The sequence below is a fragment of the Cherax quadricarinatus genome, chromosome 64 (genome assembly GCF_038502225.1).
Source record: "Cherax quadricarinatus isolate ZL_2023a chromosome 64, ASM3850222v1, whole genome shotgun sequence".
Taxonomy (NCBI): domain Eukaryota; kingdom Metazoa; phylum Arthropoda; class Malacostraca; order Decapoda; family Parastacidae; genus Cherax; species Cherax quadricarinatus.
Window position 1 is genome coordinate 3,495,845 of NC_091355.1, and position 12,871 is coordinate 3,508,715.

General features: G+C 39.1%; 1 protein-coding gene and 1 long non-coding RNA gene across 3 annotated transcripts in view; one reads left to right on the forward strand and one right to left on the reverse strand.

The window, feature by feature from the left end:
• LOC128700070 (streptococcal hemagglutinin-like) overlaps positions 1 to 10,339 on the forward strand; it is a 156,606-nt gene extending 146,267 nt beyond the window's left edge. For both annotated transcript variants that reach the window (XM_070098722.1, XM_053793027.2), the window contains exon 8: positions 8,925 to 10,339. In XM_070098722.1, the coding sequence (XP_069954823.1) occupies positions 8,925 to 8,974 (50 nt within the window). In that variant the 3' untranslated portion in view covers positions 8,975 to 10,339. The remainder of the gene's footprint in view (positions 1 to 8,924) is intronic.
• The window catches only part of LOC138854599 (uncharacterized), a 95,649-nt gene that overhangs the window by 35,223 nt on the left and 47,555 nt on the right, over positions 1 to 12,871 (reverse strand). The gene's annotated exons all lie outside the window — the stretch shown is intronic.

A 12,871-nucleotide genomic window follows, 5' to 3' on the forward strand; every position in this document is an offset into this window, starting at 1 on the left:
ATGCAGCAGCCAGGAGACGGTTGGAGGCAGTGGAGATGTCCTGTTTAAGGGCAATGTGTGGTGTAAATATGCAGAAAATTCGGAGTATGGAAATTAGGGAAAGGTGTGGAGTTAATAAAAGTATTAGTCAGAGGGCAGAAGAGGGGTTGTTGAGGTGGTTTGGTCATTTAGAGAGAATGGATCAAAGTAGAATGACATGGAAAGCATATAAATCTATAGGGGAAGGAAGGCGGGGTAGGGGTCGTCCTCGAAAGGGTTGGAGAGAGGGGGTAAAGGAGGTTTTGTGGGCAAGGGGCTTGGACTTCCAGCAAGCATGCGTGAGCGTGTTAGATAGGAGTGAATGGAGACGAATGGTACTTGGGACCTGACGATCTGTTGGAGTGTGAGCAGGGTAATATTTAGTGAAGGGATTCAGGGAAATGGTTATTTTCATATAGTCGGACTTGAGCCCTGGAAATGGGAAGTACAATGCCTGCACTTTAAAGGAGGGGTTTGGGATATTGGCAGTTTGGAGGGATATGTTGTGTATCTTTATATGTGTATGCTTCTAAACTGTGTATTCTGAGCACCTCTGCAAAAACAGTGATAATGTGCGAGTGTGGTGAAAGTGTTGAATGATGATGGAAGTATTTTCTTTTTGGGGATTTTCTTTCTTTTTTGGGTCACCCTGCCTCGGTGGGAGACGGCCGACTTGCTGAAAAAAAAAATTACTAAATGTAAAAGGAGAAACTTTCGTTTTTCCTTTTGGGCCACCCCCGCCTCGGTGGGATACGGCCAGTGTGTTGAAAGAAGAAAGAAGCCTGGTCCATGGTGGTGGTGATCCCTGGAACCAATTGCTGATACATACAAGGATTAGCTCGCTGAGCATATGGAAAATGTGTAGAAGAGGTGTAACATGAGTGTAAGGGAATAAATAAATTATATGAAATAGAAAGGCTTAAAAAGATATTTAGTTGAATATGTAGATCAGATATTCTCTATAAGATGATAACAAGTAAAACAAAATATATAAGGAAGAAGTAGAGTATATCTAAATCTTGAAGTGTAGATCAGATTTTCTGTAAAGATTCTAGCAAATATAAATATAAAAAAAGGGGGGGTAAGCTATATCTAAATTTTGGATCTGGTAATACCTGGAAAGTGCCATGGTATTAATATTACTAAGACTATTGTACTCTCTAATACAGATATTATTATACCCTGACAGTCACTGAAGTGGTGAAACTGCTGATTTGCAGAAAGAGAGAAATTTCACATAAATTCCAATCAAACATCTAAACTATTGAGATTTACTAAAACCTTTTAAGTATGCTATGGACTGACGTTGAGAAAGATGCATCATTATGCCTGGCAAATGCTGGAGGAACTGGTTATAACTCTTCAGATTGAAATAATCTCTCAGAAGAACATGAGACATGGTAGAAGGTGCAAAATATTCTCGGTGAAGAGCACAGACGCAACAAGACACTAGGATAAATCTGTAAGCATGGAGTCCAAGGCTTTTCAGTCCCTTTCACTTATGTGTAAGTAGAACTGTCATCAAACTTTTAACTGTTTTCAAAAGGAAACTTGCAAACTTTTGATGAGCAGAGTACCTACCAATGTGAGTGATCAGGAGGCCTGATCCAAGAACTTCCACAGATGGTTAACTGTCTTGTGGAAATGGAACTGCAAGATATTAACAGGAAATAACAGTGAAGGTTTTAGAAAATCCCTAATGAGAACACAGTATAAGGAAGAGGAACACAATATAAGGAAGACAAAAAGAGAGAGTGATTCGGTTACCAAAGCAGAAATGTATGGGGATCATAGGCACAACCTTTACGAGGAAAGAGAAGAGAAAGCAAGGCATGTCTACAGTACCTTAGAATGTTTTTCTTAATTGCTTTGCATTAAAGAAAATATTCACCTTTGTAATTTGAAAAAAATCTACATACTGTACCTATAATAGTGAAAAGTGCACTAATGCTTCTTTATAGCCTTGTCAGAAGGAAAATGGCAGCGAATGATCAAGCGATAAAGCTGAAGAAAGATGAGTTTTCACTGAATGTGTTAGGTATTTTTCCTACTTAGAAATTTCAGGCATCTTCACTACCATCAGAGGCCACTGTTTTAAGTCTTGGGGTAGAAGAAACTTAACAAAATTAACCAATTTCAAAGTAACAAAATAATGATGAAACTCTTGGGGAGCTAGACATATCAAAACAAACATAAATTAGACACATGTAGTGTTTGGAAACTTTTGTTAGGATAAATTTCACTTACATGATGAGTGAAACATATCCAAATAAAAATTTCCTAATTTATATATCTGGTTTGCATACCCTGTAATGTGATGGAAAAAGACAGCAACCATCCAGGGAAATACTACAGTCCTTTCAGAAGCCTGTTAAATGTTTTGCACTAAAAGACTGTTAGTCTGTTTTTTAGTGTGATGAACATGTAAGGATGGGGTTGTAAAAGAAGTAAATGCTAGGGTGTTGGGGAGAGGGGTGGGATTAAATTATAAGGAATCCAATACAGAATGGGAGTTGACACAGTTACCTTTTGCTGATGATACTGTGCTATTGGGAGATTCTAAAGAGAGGTTGCAAAGGTTGGTGGACGAGTTTGGAAGGGCGTGTAAAAGAAGAAAGTTGAAAGTGAATATATTATTATTAATTATAATCAAAAAGAAGCGCTAAGCCACAAGGGCTATACAGCACTGCAAGGCAGGAAGGAAGCAAGGGCATCAGGTGGTAAAAGGGAGGTGGACGAGTAATAGGTTACGGATAACAGCGGAGCAGTGGATGGTGAAAGGGTAAAGGGCAGCAAGAGAAGCTAGAAAGGGCTGAGGGGAGTGCGTAAGGTATCATCATCAGAGTTTGTGGAGTAAATCAGTCGTTGTCAAGAAGTCAATGAGAGAGTCAGGATTAAAGGAGGGTCCATCAGCAAGAAGGGAAGGTAAAGAGAGAGTAGTAGAACAAAGACGGCGTTGGAGGTAAATTCTGCATGCTCGTTGATAGAGAGGGCAGTCTAACAGAATGTGGCTAATCGATACTGGAACTTGACACTGCTCACAGAGAGGTACAGGGTGCCTCTCCATGAGATACCCGTGAGTAAGACGAGTGTGGCCAATGCGAAGACGGGAGAGTGTGGTCTCCCAACCACGGCACTGATGACAAGAAGACGGCCAGTAACCTATGCTCGGTTTAATAGAATGAAGTTTGTTACCAAGCAGAGTTGACCAACGTTGTTGCCAACGGGCGCGAAGGTGGGCAGCTATTGTAGCAAAATAGTCCAGAAATGGAACACCTCTATAGGAAATTGGTAGGTCATGTACTGCTGACCGCGCAGCAGTGTCTGCCTGTTCATTGCCCTGTACGTCAACATGACCAGGGACCCAACAAAAAATAATATCTTTATGCTTCGTAGAGATACGGTGTAGCCAAAGTTGGATACGGAGAACTAGGGGGTGAGATGTATCAAATTTTCGTATAGCCTGTAGAGCACTAAGGGAGTCTGAGACTACCACAAATGATGACACGGGCATAGATGCGATACGAATAAGTGCTGCAAGAATGGCATACAGTTCAGCAGTAAAAATGCTAGCCGAAGATAGTAAATGCCCCCGCACGACGCTGTCCGGAAACACTGCTGCGAATCCGACGCAGTCTGAAGACTTAGAGCCATCTGTGTACACAGCGGTGGCATGAGAATGGGAGTGGAAGTGATCAAGAAAAAGAGAGCGGGAAGCCACCGTAGGCAGTTGAGCTTTCGAGCAAGGGAGTGAGAAAGAACAGACCTGAAAAGCTGGAACTTCCCAGGGGGGTAGGGAAAAGTGAGATGCTACATGAACATATAAAGGTGGTAACTGAAGGGAAGACAAGAGTGAATGTAGGCGAAGAGAAAAGGGACGGAGCAAACAGGGGCGGCGAACGAATAAAGAATGTCTACTAATATCGGTGACCATTCTATAAATGGAAGGATTGTGTAGATCGTGAGAGCGTACATAGTAGCGAAGGCAATGGGCATCACGGCGATCAGACAAGGATGGAACATTAGCTTCTGTATAGAGGCTCTCAACAGTGGAAGAGCGAAAAGCACCAAGGCACAAACGTAATCCTTGGTGATGGATAGAGTTAAGGTTAGAGAGAGTAGCAGGAGAGGCTGTGGAATAAATCTGGTCACCATAATCGAGTTTCGATAAAACGAGGGCTGAATGTAGGCGAAGCAGAGTTCGACGATCAGCTCCCCAGGAAAGATGAGCAAGGGTTTTAAGAAGGTTTAGCCGGCTGTGACAAGTTGCCTTCAGAGAGGTAATGTGAGGTTTCCAGGATAACCTACGGTCAAAGAGAAGGTCTAGAAACCTGACTGTATCACGTTCGGGGATACGGGAGCCATAGAGATACAAAGGATGATCGGAGATAACAGAGCGTCTAGTGAAAGTAATTTGGTGAGTTTTGGTACTTGAAAATTTAAACCCATGCATGGTGGCCCAAGTGGAAACACGGTCGACCGCATGCTGGAGAGAAACTGCAATAAGATGACAGTCAGCGCCTGCACAAGCAATAGCGAAGTCATCAACATAGAGTGATGACCAAATATTGGGTGGAAGAACAGAGGCGAAATCATTTATAGCAAGGAGAAAAAGTGTTGTGCTTAGAACACATCCCTGAGGGACACCTTCAGCTTGGACGAAGTCCGGGGAAAGAACATTATTGACTCGAACACGGAAATATCAAACGAGTTAGGTAAAGAAAAATTGGATATCACATTGGTGGAAGGGAGTATGGAAGAAGTGAATGTATTCAGATATTTGGGAGTAGACTTGTTAGTAGATGGGTTTATGAAGGATGAGGTAAACCATAGATTTGAAGAAGGAAAAAAGGTGAGTGGTGCATTGAGGTATCTGTGGAGACAGCATTATCCCTGGAGTCAAAGAGGAGAATGTATGAGAGTACAGGGTGGCCACAAAAACACTCCCTGATTTCCAACAGGTATAACATGTAACTTTATTGTAATAATCTTTCACAGTTAGTAGCTTCAGATGCAGGATTTCATTCAGTTTCATGTGGTATAGGATAGCATTAAAGGCACTCAATGTGTGCCCCTCTTGTTGCTCGGCAAACATCGATGTAATAGTCCAGTTTGGTCCAGACGCTCTGCAGCACATCTGGAGTTATTGTGCGAACTGCTTCAGAGATCAGATATTTCAGCTCCTCCAGGGTTGCAGGTAGTGGTGGTACATAAACTGTGCTCTTCATGTACCCCAAAGAAAGAAGTCACAAACAGTTAGGTCCGGTGACCTCACAGGCCACTTGCAGAGGTAACCGGACCTAACTGTTTGTGACTTCTTTCTTTGGGGGTACATGAAAAGCACAGTTTACGTACCACCACCACCACCTGTAACCCTGGAGGAGCTGAAAATTCCGATTACTGAAGCAGTTCGCACAATAACTCCAGATGTGCTGCAAAGCATCTGGACCAAACTGGACTATCACATCGATGTTTGCTGAGCAACCAGAGGGGCACACATTGAGTGCCTTTAATGCTATCCTATACCACATGAAACTGAATGAAATCCTGCATCTGAAGCTACTAACTGTGAAAGATTATTACAATAAAGTTACATGTTATACCTCTTGGAAATCAGGGAGTGTTTTTGTGGACACCCTGTGTAGTGGTACCAACACTCTTATATGGGTGTGTAGCATGGGTTGTAAATGCTGCAGTGAGGAGAGGCTGGAGGCAGTGGAAATGTCATGTCTAAGGACAATGTGTGGTGTAAATATTATGCAGAGAATTCATAGTGTGGAAATTAGGAGGTGTGAAGTTAATAAAAATATTATTCAGAGGGTTGAGGAGGGGTTGTTGTGATAGTTTGGTCATTTAGAGAGGATGGAGCAAAATAGAAAGACTTGGAGGGTGTATAAATCGGTAGTGGAGGGGAGGACAGGTAGGTGTTGTCCTAGGAAAGGATGGATGGAGGGGGTAAAAGAGGTTTGTGTGCAAGGGGCTTGGACATACAGCAGGGATGTGTGAGCATGTTGGATAGGAGTGAAAGAGACAAATAGTTTTTGGGAGTTGACGAGCTGTTGGAGTGTGAGCAGGGTAATATTTTGTGAAGGGATTCAGGGAAGCTGGTTAGCTGGACTTGAGTCCAGAAAGTGGGAAGTACAGTGCCTGCACTTCAAAGGAATAGTTTGGAATAGTTGCTGTTTGGAGTGACATCTGAATTGTTGTATCTGCGCTCCTCTGCAAAGAATGATTGTGTGAATGACGGTGGATTTTTTTTTTTTTTTTTTTCACCCTGCCTCTGTGAGAGATGGCCAGCATGTTGAAAAAAAAAATGTAAGGTGATGAGTATATCTTACAAACTTTTGCTTTTTGTGTGCTTTTCTTTATTTGATTAGTACAGTGTTTCACAGTTAACTGTAGTACAGTTAACATATGTGAGGACATTTGTGGACATGCTCATGGTGTGAGCTTGTCATCACTACCATCACAGAACTGATACACCCAGTTCCTCCCTGAATGCTCGCACATGCTGATGGCTTTTACTATTTCCTTTATTTGATGGCCTGTCTTATGTAATCCAGTGATCTGTGCAATTGTCATGTCAGCGATTTATTCTTGCCCACAATAATTCGTGTATAGCAAAAATGTGTGACAAACTTGGCTCTGAAGACCACACAACACAGGGAGACCATTGACACGCATCTATTCACCACTCAAGCCTTGAAGCTTGTAACCTTAAGTAATTCTGTGATGTCCCACTATGTGTAGCCAGGCCAGCATTGATTTGTTTCACTGGAACATCTAACAGGGTCGACTATTATTTTGATAATGAAGTGTGTGCCTCCTGGCATACATACTTTAATGATGAGCACCGTATTTCCTTTCCATTTTGAGGCCTGATCTGTGACTGGGCTTTGGAGGTGATGTTCTCTAAATCATTAACATAGAGAAGAGCATTGGCTTAGAAATAATGCCAAATCTTACCTAATGTATCTAATAGGCCTATAACAACCTGATGGAGATCAGGTAAGGGAATTGTAGTCACACTGCATGTTCTTAAACTTCAAGAAGGCCTTCCAAATGACTGATATGCAACTGGAGAGGCAGACTAGAACACAGACCCAGTGTTTGCATTAAGGAATACAGTAACTTGAGGACAGAAACCTATCATTGGGAAAGGCAAATCATGAACATAGGTGAATGTAACCAGCAGAGTAACATAATGGCCAGTGCTAAGCCCCACTATTTCTAGTATTGTATATATAAATGACCTACCATGGAGACTTGACTACATATCAATATTCGTGGATAATGCAAAACTAATAAAAAGAATACAGATTGGCTGTAGGATTGGTCAAGAAAATACTAAGTACCTGCAAGTGCAAGGTCAATTAAGAAAGGTCAGTCATTGTACTACCTGAAGTGGAAAAGACTTTTGGAATCAAAGTACAAGACCTGGAAGCAGACATACCTTACCTGTCCCCCGAAGTACACAGAAGCAGGAGTGTATCAGTGGCGTATGGTAAATTAGTAAACCAAAGATAAGTTCACAGGACCCATGTGGTCAAATTACTATTCACAATGCATAACTACTACTAGCGAACCCACACCAGCCAAGAACAAAAAAAAAAATTAAAAGATAGTACAAGGGTTCACCACCAACTGGGTACAAAAGCCAAAAGGCAAACATGAGGAAAGATTAAATGATCTCAGCATTATCACTGGTGAATGCAAACCAAGAAAACACTTGATACCCCCTCCCCCTTCAAAAGACAGGGACTCTTGATCCAGAGACTTGGATCTGACCTTACCTACCTTGGATTGAACCTGACTTCCTCCAATTTCCTAAGGCACTGTATTACCCCTATGGGTTTAGTGCTCTTTCAACCCCTTTCCCTTGAACATAATGTTTATAAAGAGGAGACTTTATTACATGCAAAATCCTCTCAGGGATGTAACAGTCATATTCATCTAGGAAAAAAAATTTTTAGTAGTAAAGAAGTGAATGACCTTGGAAGTCATCTAGTAGAGGCTGACTGTACATGGATTAAAGAGTAAATATAAGCACTAGAGTACATCACTGGATTGAGAGGTTGACCCAAGATCTATAGCTCAATCCTTGCATACTCAGCAAAGGATCAGGGCAAAATTTACACCTAGCAAAGCACATAGGAAGCTAGAGAAAGTCCAGAAATTAGCTCATTTCTCATTTTACATTCTTATTTCTACATGTATATGATTAATAAACATTTTTATTTCACACATTCTTCTGAATGCAATCAGATGGTGAGTGCTTCATATATATGATATACGTTAGCTAACAGTCGTTTGAAATTCTTTAACGTGTTTCAGGTTATTCTTTAATCTTCAACATTTGTAGGCATCTGAAATGTTTGGAGAGTGACTGTAAGTGAAGAATAGTTCCCAGATGGGTATATAATGTTAGGAGATCTTGTACAGATGAGACCATTTACTTACAGCAAAATAGTGGAAACATTATTGTCAGATAACTCATTCCTGGTGCTCAAAGAAAACAAGTATATTTTTATTTATGCAAAAGTTTTTCATACCTTGGAAAGTTTAAATTTGGCATAGGTATATGGCAACCCCTTCACTCAGTATTGCAAACAATCTTTCATTGTTTAGGGATAATGGGAGAGGAAGAATAATACTGAATAATTAATAATAAAGGTTGAATGAAAAAATATCGTAGATGTGATTCAATTCTCAGGCGAATATATTTAAGGAGCACAAAGAATACTGCAGGAGAGCTTGGTGAAAGGGGTGTCATTCTCGACTATACAAAAAATGCATGTGTTGTGTCTAGATCTAGTCAGAAAATGCTTTTGTATTAAAGTCTTTTTATGATTCAAATAATAAATCTTGGCTAAATTAAATATCTAATATTGCTCTCTGTATTGCAGCAAATGAAGATACTCCAAACAAAAGAAGAAGATTGTCCAAGGACAAGTAGGATCCCCCTCTTGCTGAAGTGAGGACATGGCTGGTATTTCTGAAGCTAGATACGAATCCTTCAGCAAGAATTCTCTAGGATTGGTGGAGTGTTGCTATGAGCAGACAGCAGTGTATATCAGTATTAGAAAAAACAGTGCAATAAGACGTTCCCTCATATGCTGTCTGTCTCCCTCTGTTCCTATGGTGGTAGTACTGGTGATGTGATGCCAGCTTCCACTCTTTCTTTTATAAGTTACCTCTGCCTGACCACTAGACTTAAGTTTTTAGGAAGCAATGATGTAGAGAGCCAAGACTCTTAACAAATTCAAAGTTTTGTCCTCTGTCCATTTCATTGGAGCTCGTTTCCTGAATGTAGCTCAGTGTGGATGGACTCAAGATCTCAGCCTTTGGCAACCCATGATTATTTCTTTTAACTTACAGAGATTCTGTAGGCTGTTTTGTTAAGGTCAATTTTGTTACTTTTATTGTACTGCTTATAACAATGACTAGTGATAAAATAAGCACTGTGGATTGTCAGTAACAGCTGTAACTCCAGAGGATAGCTGAATGCAATGAATGTGTGATTTTTAGGGTGATGAAGTCCCCCCATCCCCTTTCCCAGTGAGAAAGTCTCCTGGTAGTATTGTCAGGGACAGAGGGTGGTGTTGTGGCTTGCCCACTAATATGGTGTGGTCTGTGTTACAAGTCTACCCACCCCATGGCAGACATTTGCCCACCCACATTGCGGTGCCCACACTTTTCTACACCAACACCTCTATTGTATATGTAGATTGTATATATTGGTGAATGTTTTTAAATGTACAAAGTACAGCAAAGTTAATATTTTCTGTGTATTTCTGTATAGATGACTGCAAGTAGAGCAGATCCTGTAAATTATAAGCTTAAAGTGTAGAACCTATGAAGGTGAAACTGCGGCTGTATTTATTGTAAATATTGTAATCTGTTGTATAGACTACCACTACTGCAAACAACCTCGTTACTGATGTTTGTTTCTCCACATCCTGTGCCCAATGCCATTTTTCTCTAGACACCTCACTTGCACTTCTTTCCAGACCTATCTTATTTGCTAACTTGTTTGGCTTGTTCATGCCTTGCAGTAGGAGACTTGTTTTAGGCGTATATGCCTTTTTGAGAGATCATTTCGTTTTATGAATTTGATCGTGGTTTTTGCACAGGTTAGGATTTTACTCCTCTATTCGAAGGCATGAGCAATGTAAAATATTTGTAATCTATCCTGATATATTTTTTTTAGCTTAATGGCATGAAAATTATTCTTTAATGGCCCTATTGATTCTATTGTAATGTAAGATTTCATATTTTACATTGTTATGAATAACAGTTTTAATTATATACATTGACTTTCTGTACAGAAGATTTTAATAGTCCTATTTTCTCAAACCTGTATTGCAATAATTACACTGAGCATGTCGAGAGTCTTGATTTGTCCCTTGGTGTATTGGGTGATTGTTCTTAAAGATGTTTACAAGTCTTTAATTCATTTAGTCTGTTTCATACCTGTTTTGGGGTTGGTGTCACGCAGATTTACTCATTTGTTATATTATTATACTAAGTATATGCACGACCCTGTCCTTTTTATCTTTATTTCTTACAAGAGATTATTTACACAATCTCTGGCAAGGATACAACCATCGTCTCGGATTTGTCAACCAAGGTGCACCGTAAGCAGAAATATTATAGTAAAAAAATGTGTGTTTTGTATTTTTCTAAAGTTGCTGTTGGATAGAGATATGGCTGTATGTCTATCTGTTGTGGCGTGAAAGCCCCAGATAAGGTGTATCATGTTACTGATGGAGTAAACTGACCAATAAGTCAGGCCAGTCTTTGGTGTCTCCCTTTCCCAGTCACAGATGGCTACATAGCCTGCCTCCACTCATTCTAAATGTGTGCTTTACTCTCTCATTTTTCTGAAGGAAGACTTATTTCTTCCCAGTTGCACCAATCATTGTTCTTATTCCTTGACATTTTTATTTTTTTTTAGATTGTCGGAATGGAGAGATTAAACTTTTAACTAGGGTGTTGGGCTCTTTAAAAAAAAATTCAATTCACACAAGCAGCAAGAGTTTTTGTTAATGCAATATCAACGCATTTGAAGAGTTTCTCAAAATGAGAAAGAAGTATTCTAAAAAGACAAAATGCAATCTCTCTAATATATGTTTAATGGAAACATTTCAGTCCTGGGACCATGGTCATTTATTTGGAGTGACCAGGGTCACAAGGTTGAAGTGCTTCCATTGAACATGTTCTGAAGTAACTGCCTTTTGTCTGTTTCATCATCTGTCAGCATCATATACATTTATATATCCACAGAAAAAAAGTATGCTGATAAATTTTAGTAACTGAGTAATACCTAAATTTTTATATTTATAAGTAGTTTTATTTTTTTAATTTTTCAGAAATAAACTTTAAGGTTTTCCTGTGAATAAGTTACTTAATTGTTCTAAGTGTTCTTTCATCGGTCTCAACAAGTCAAGATAAAGCATTCAAAAGAGCTAAGTGCACGATCGATGACATCGAGACTTATAAATGGGTTAATTTATTAAATTTTGCTTCCATAATCTTTAACTTGATTAAGGGATGAATTTCAAAACATGACTAACAAAGAAGACAACATTAATGCACTTTCATTCCTTGGCAAGACATCTGGGCCTTACAAACTTAAGACTTTTTGAATGCTTTAACAGGTTATTCAATAAACAATTATTAAATGGTATAGTTATTCAAGGTTGTTCATGGAAATGTAAGAGAAATTGGCAACTCTTAAATTGTTTATATTTTTTTTTTTCATACTATTAGCCTGCATCATACCTGTCAATATGGCATACACTAAGTTTTTAGTCACCAGCAACATTACTGTTGTTTATAACTACGGTACCTTTCATTGCTTTTCTTAGCATTTTCTTTTTCTCATGTTCTTATTTTTGCCACCCTCATTTCTTCATTTTTCAACATGTTTTTGAGTTGAACATTTGTACTAATAATGACCTCTCAACATCTGGTAACAGTAAATGAATATAGAATAATTCTTAAAAAGGGGGGGGGGATGAAATGCTGTTGAATCATTAGTGCATGAAGGTTTGGAGAAAATTATTCAAGATTTCTTTTTAAGGAAGTTCCTGTATAACTATTGAACAATGGGGGGAAAAATTTGTACTGCCAGTAGATCAGGTATGAAATTTTGCAGCTCAGTTTCTTTGCATAAGACAAAATGGATAAATATATATATGTATTTGAAGTTTTTAGTTATTTGATGTGTAATCATATAGTTTTGGGTGATGTCCTGAAGTTTGATTCAATGCCAGTTGCTAGTTTTTAGCCTCTGTACCAATGAGTTACTCAAAATTGTGGGAAAATTGAATTTTTTTTAGCCCTAGACAAACTGCTGCAGTCTGATGCCAATATCAGGTTAGGACTTCTTTCTGATACAGGCAAAAATTAAGCTGTTATCTATATATGCTTTATTTTTATGTAAAATTTATAACACAGATTGGCTTATATTGGTACATAAGCAAATATGTTAGAGAGATAGTTGTTGAAAATGTTTTTCACAGTATAGTATTGAAGTGTGTGGCCGGGGCTCCTTGTAGCAGTGTTTAGGGCAAAAGTTAACAATTTTAAAGAAACTGACAAAATCCCAGAATTAATTTTCCATTCCTAAGTGTTCAGTACATTTAGTTGGGCTAGGAATATTGTTAGAGGTTTTGAGTAATACTTTTTCCCCAGACATTATCTTTACCTCTTGAAAAGGGGGAGAAAAAAATGTGAGTACTTCAGTTCCTTTCCTCTACTGTACATTTTGTTTTCTTAAGCTGTGGGTTGGACTCCTGATTTCTCCTCTATTTTAAGGGGGCCGTCCAGAGATATAGTATATGTTTAA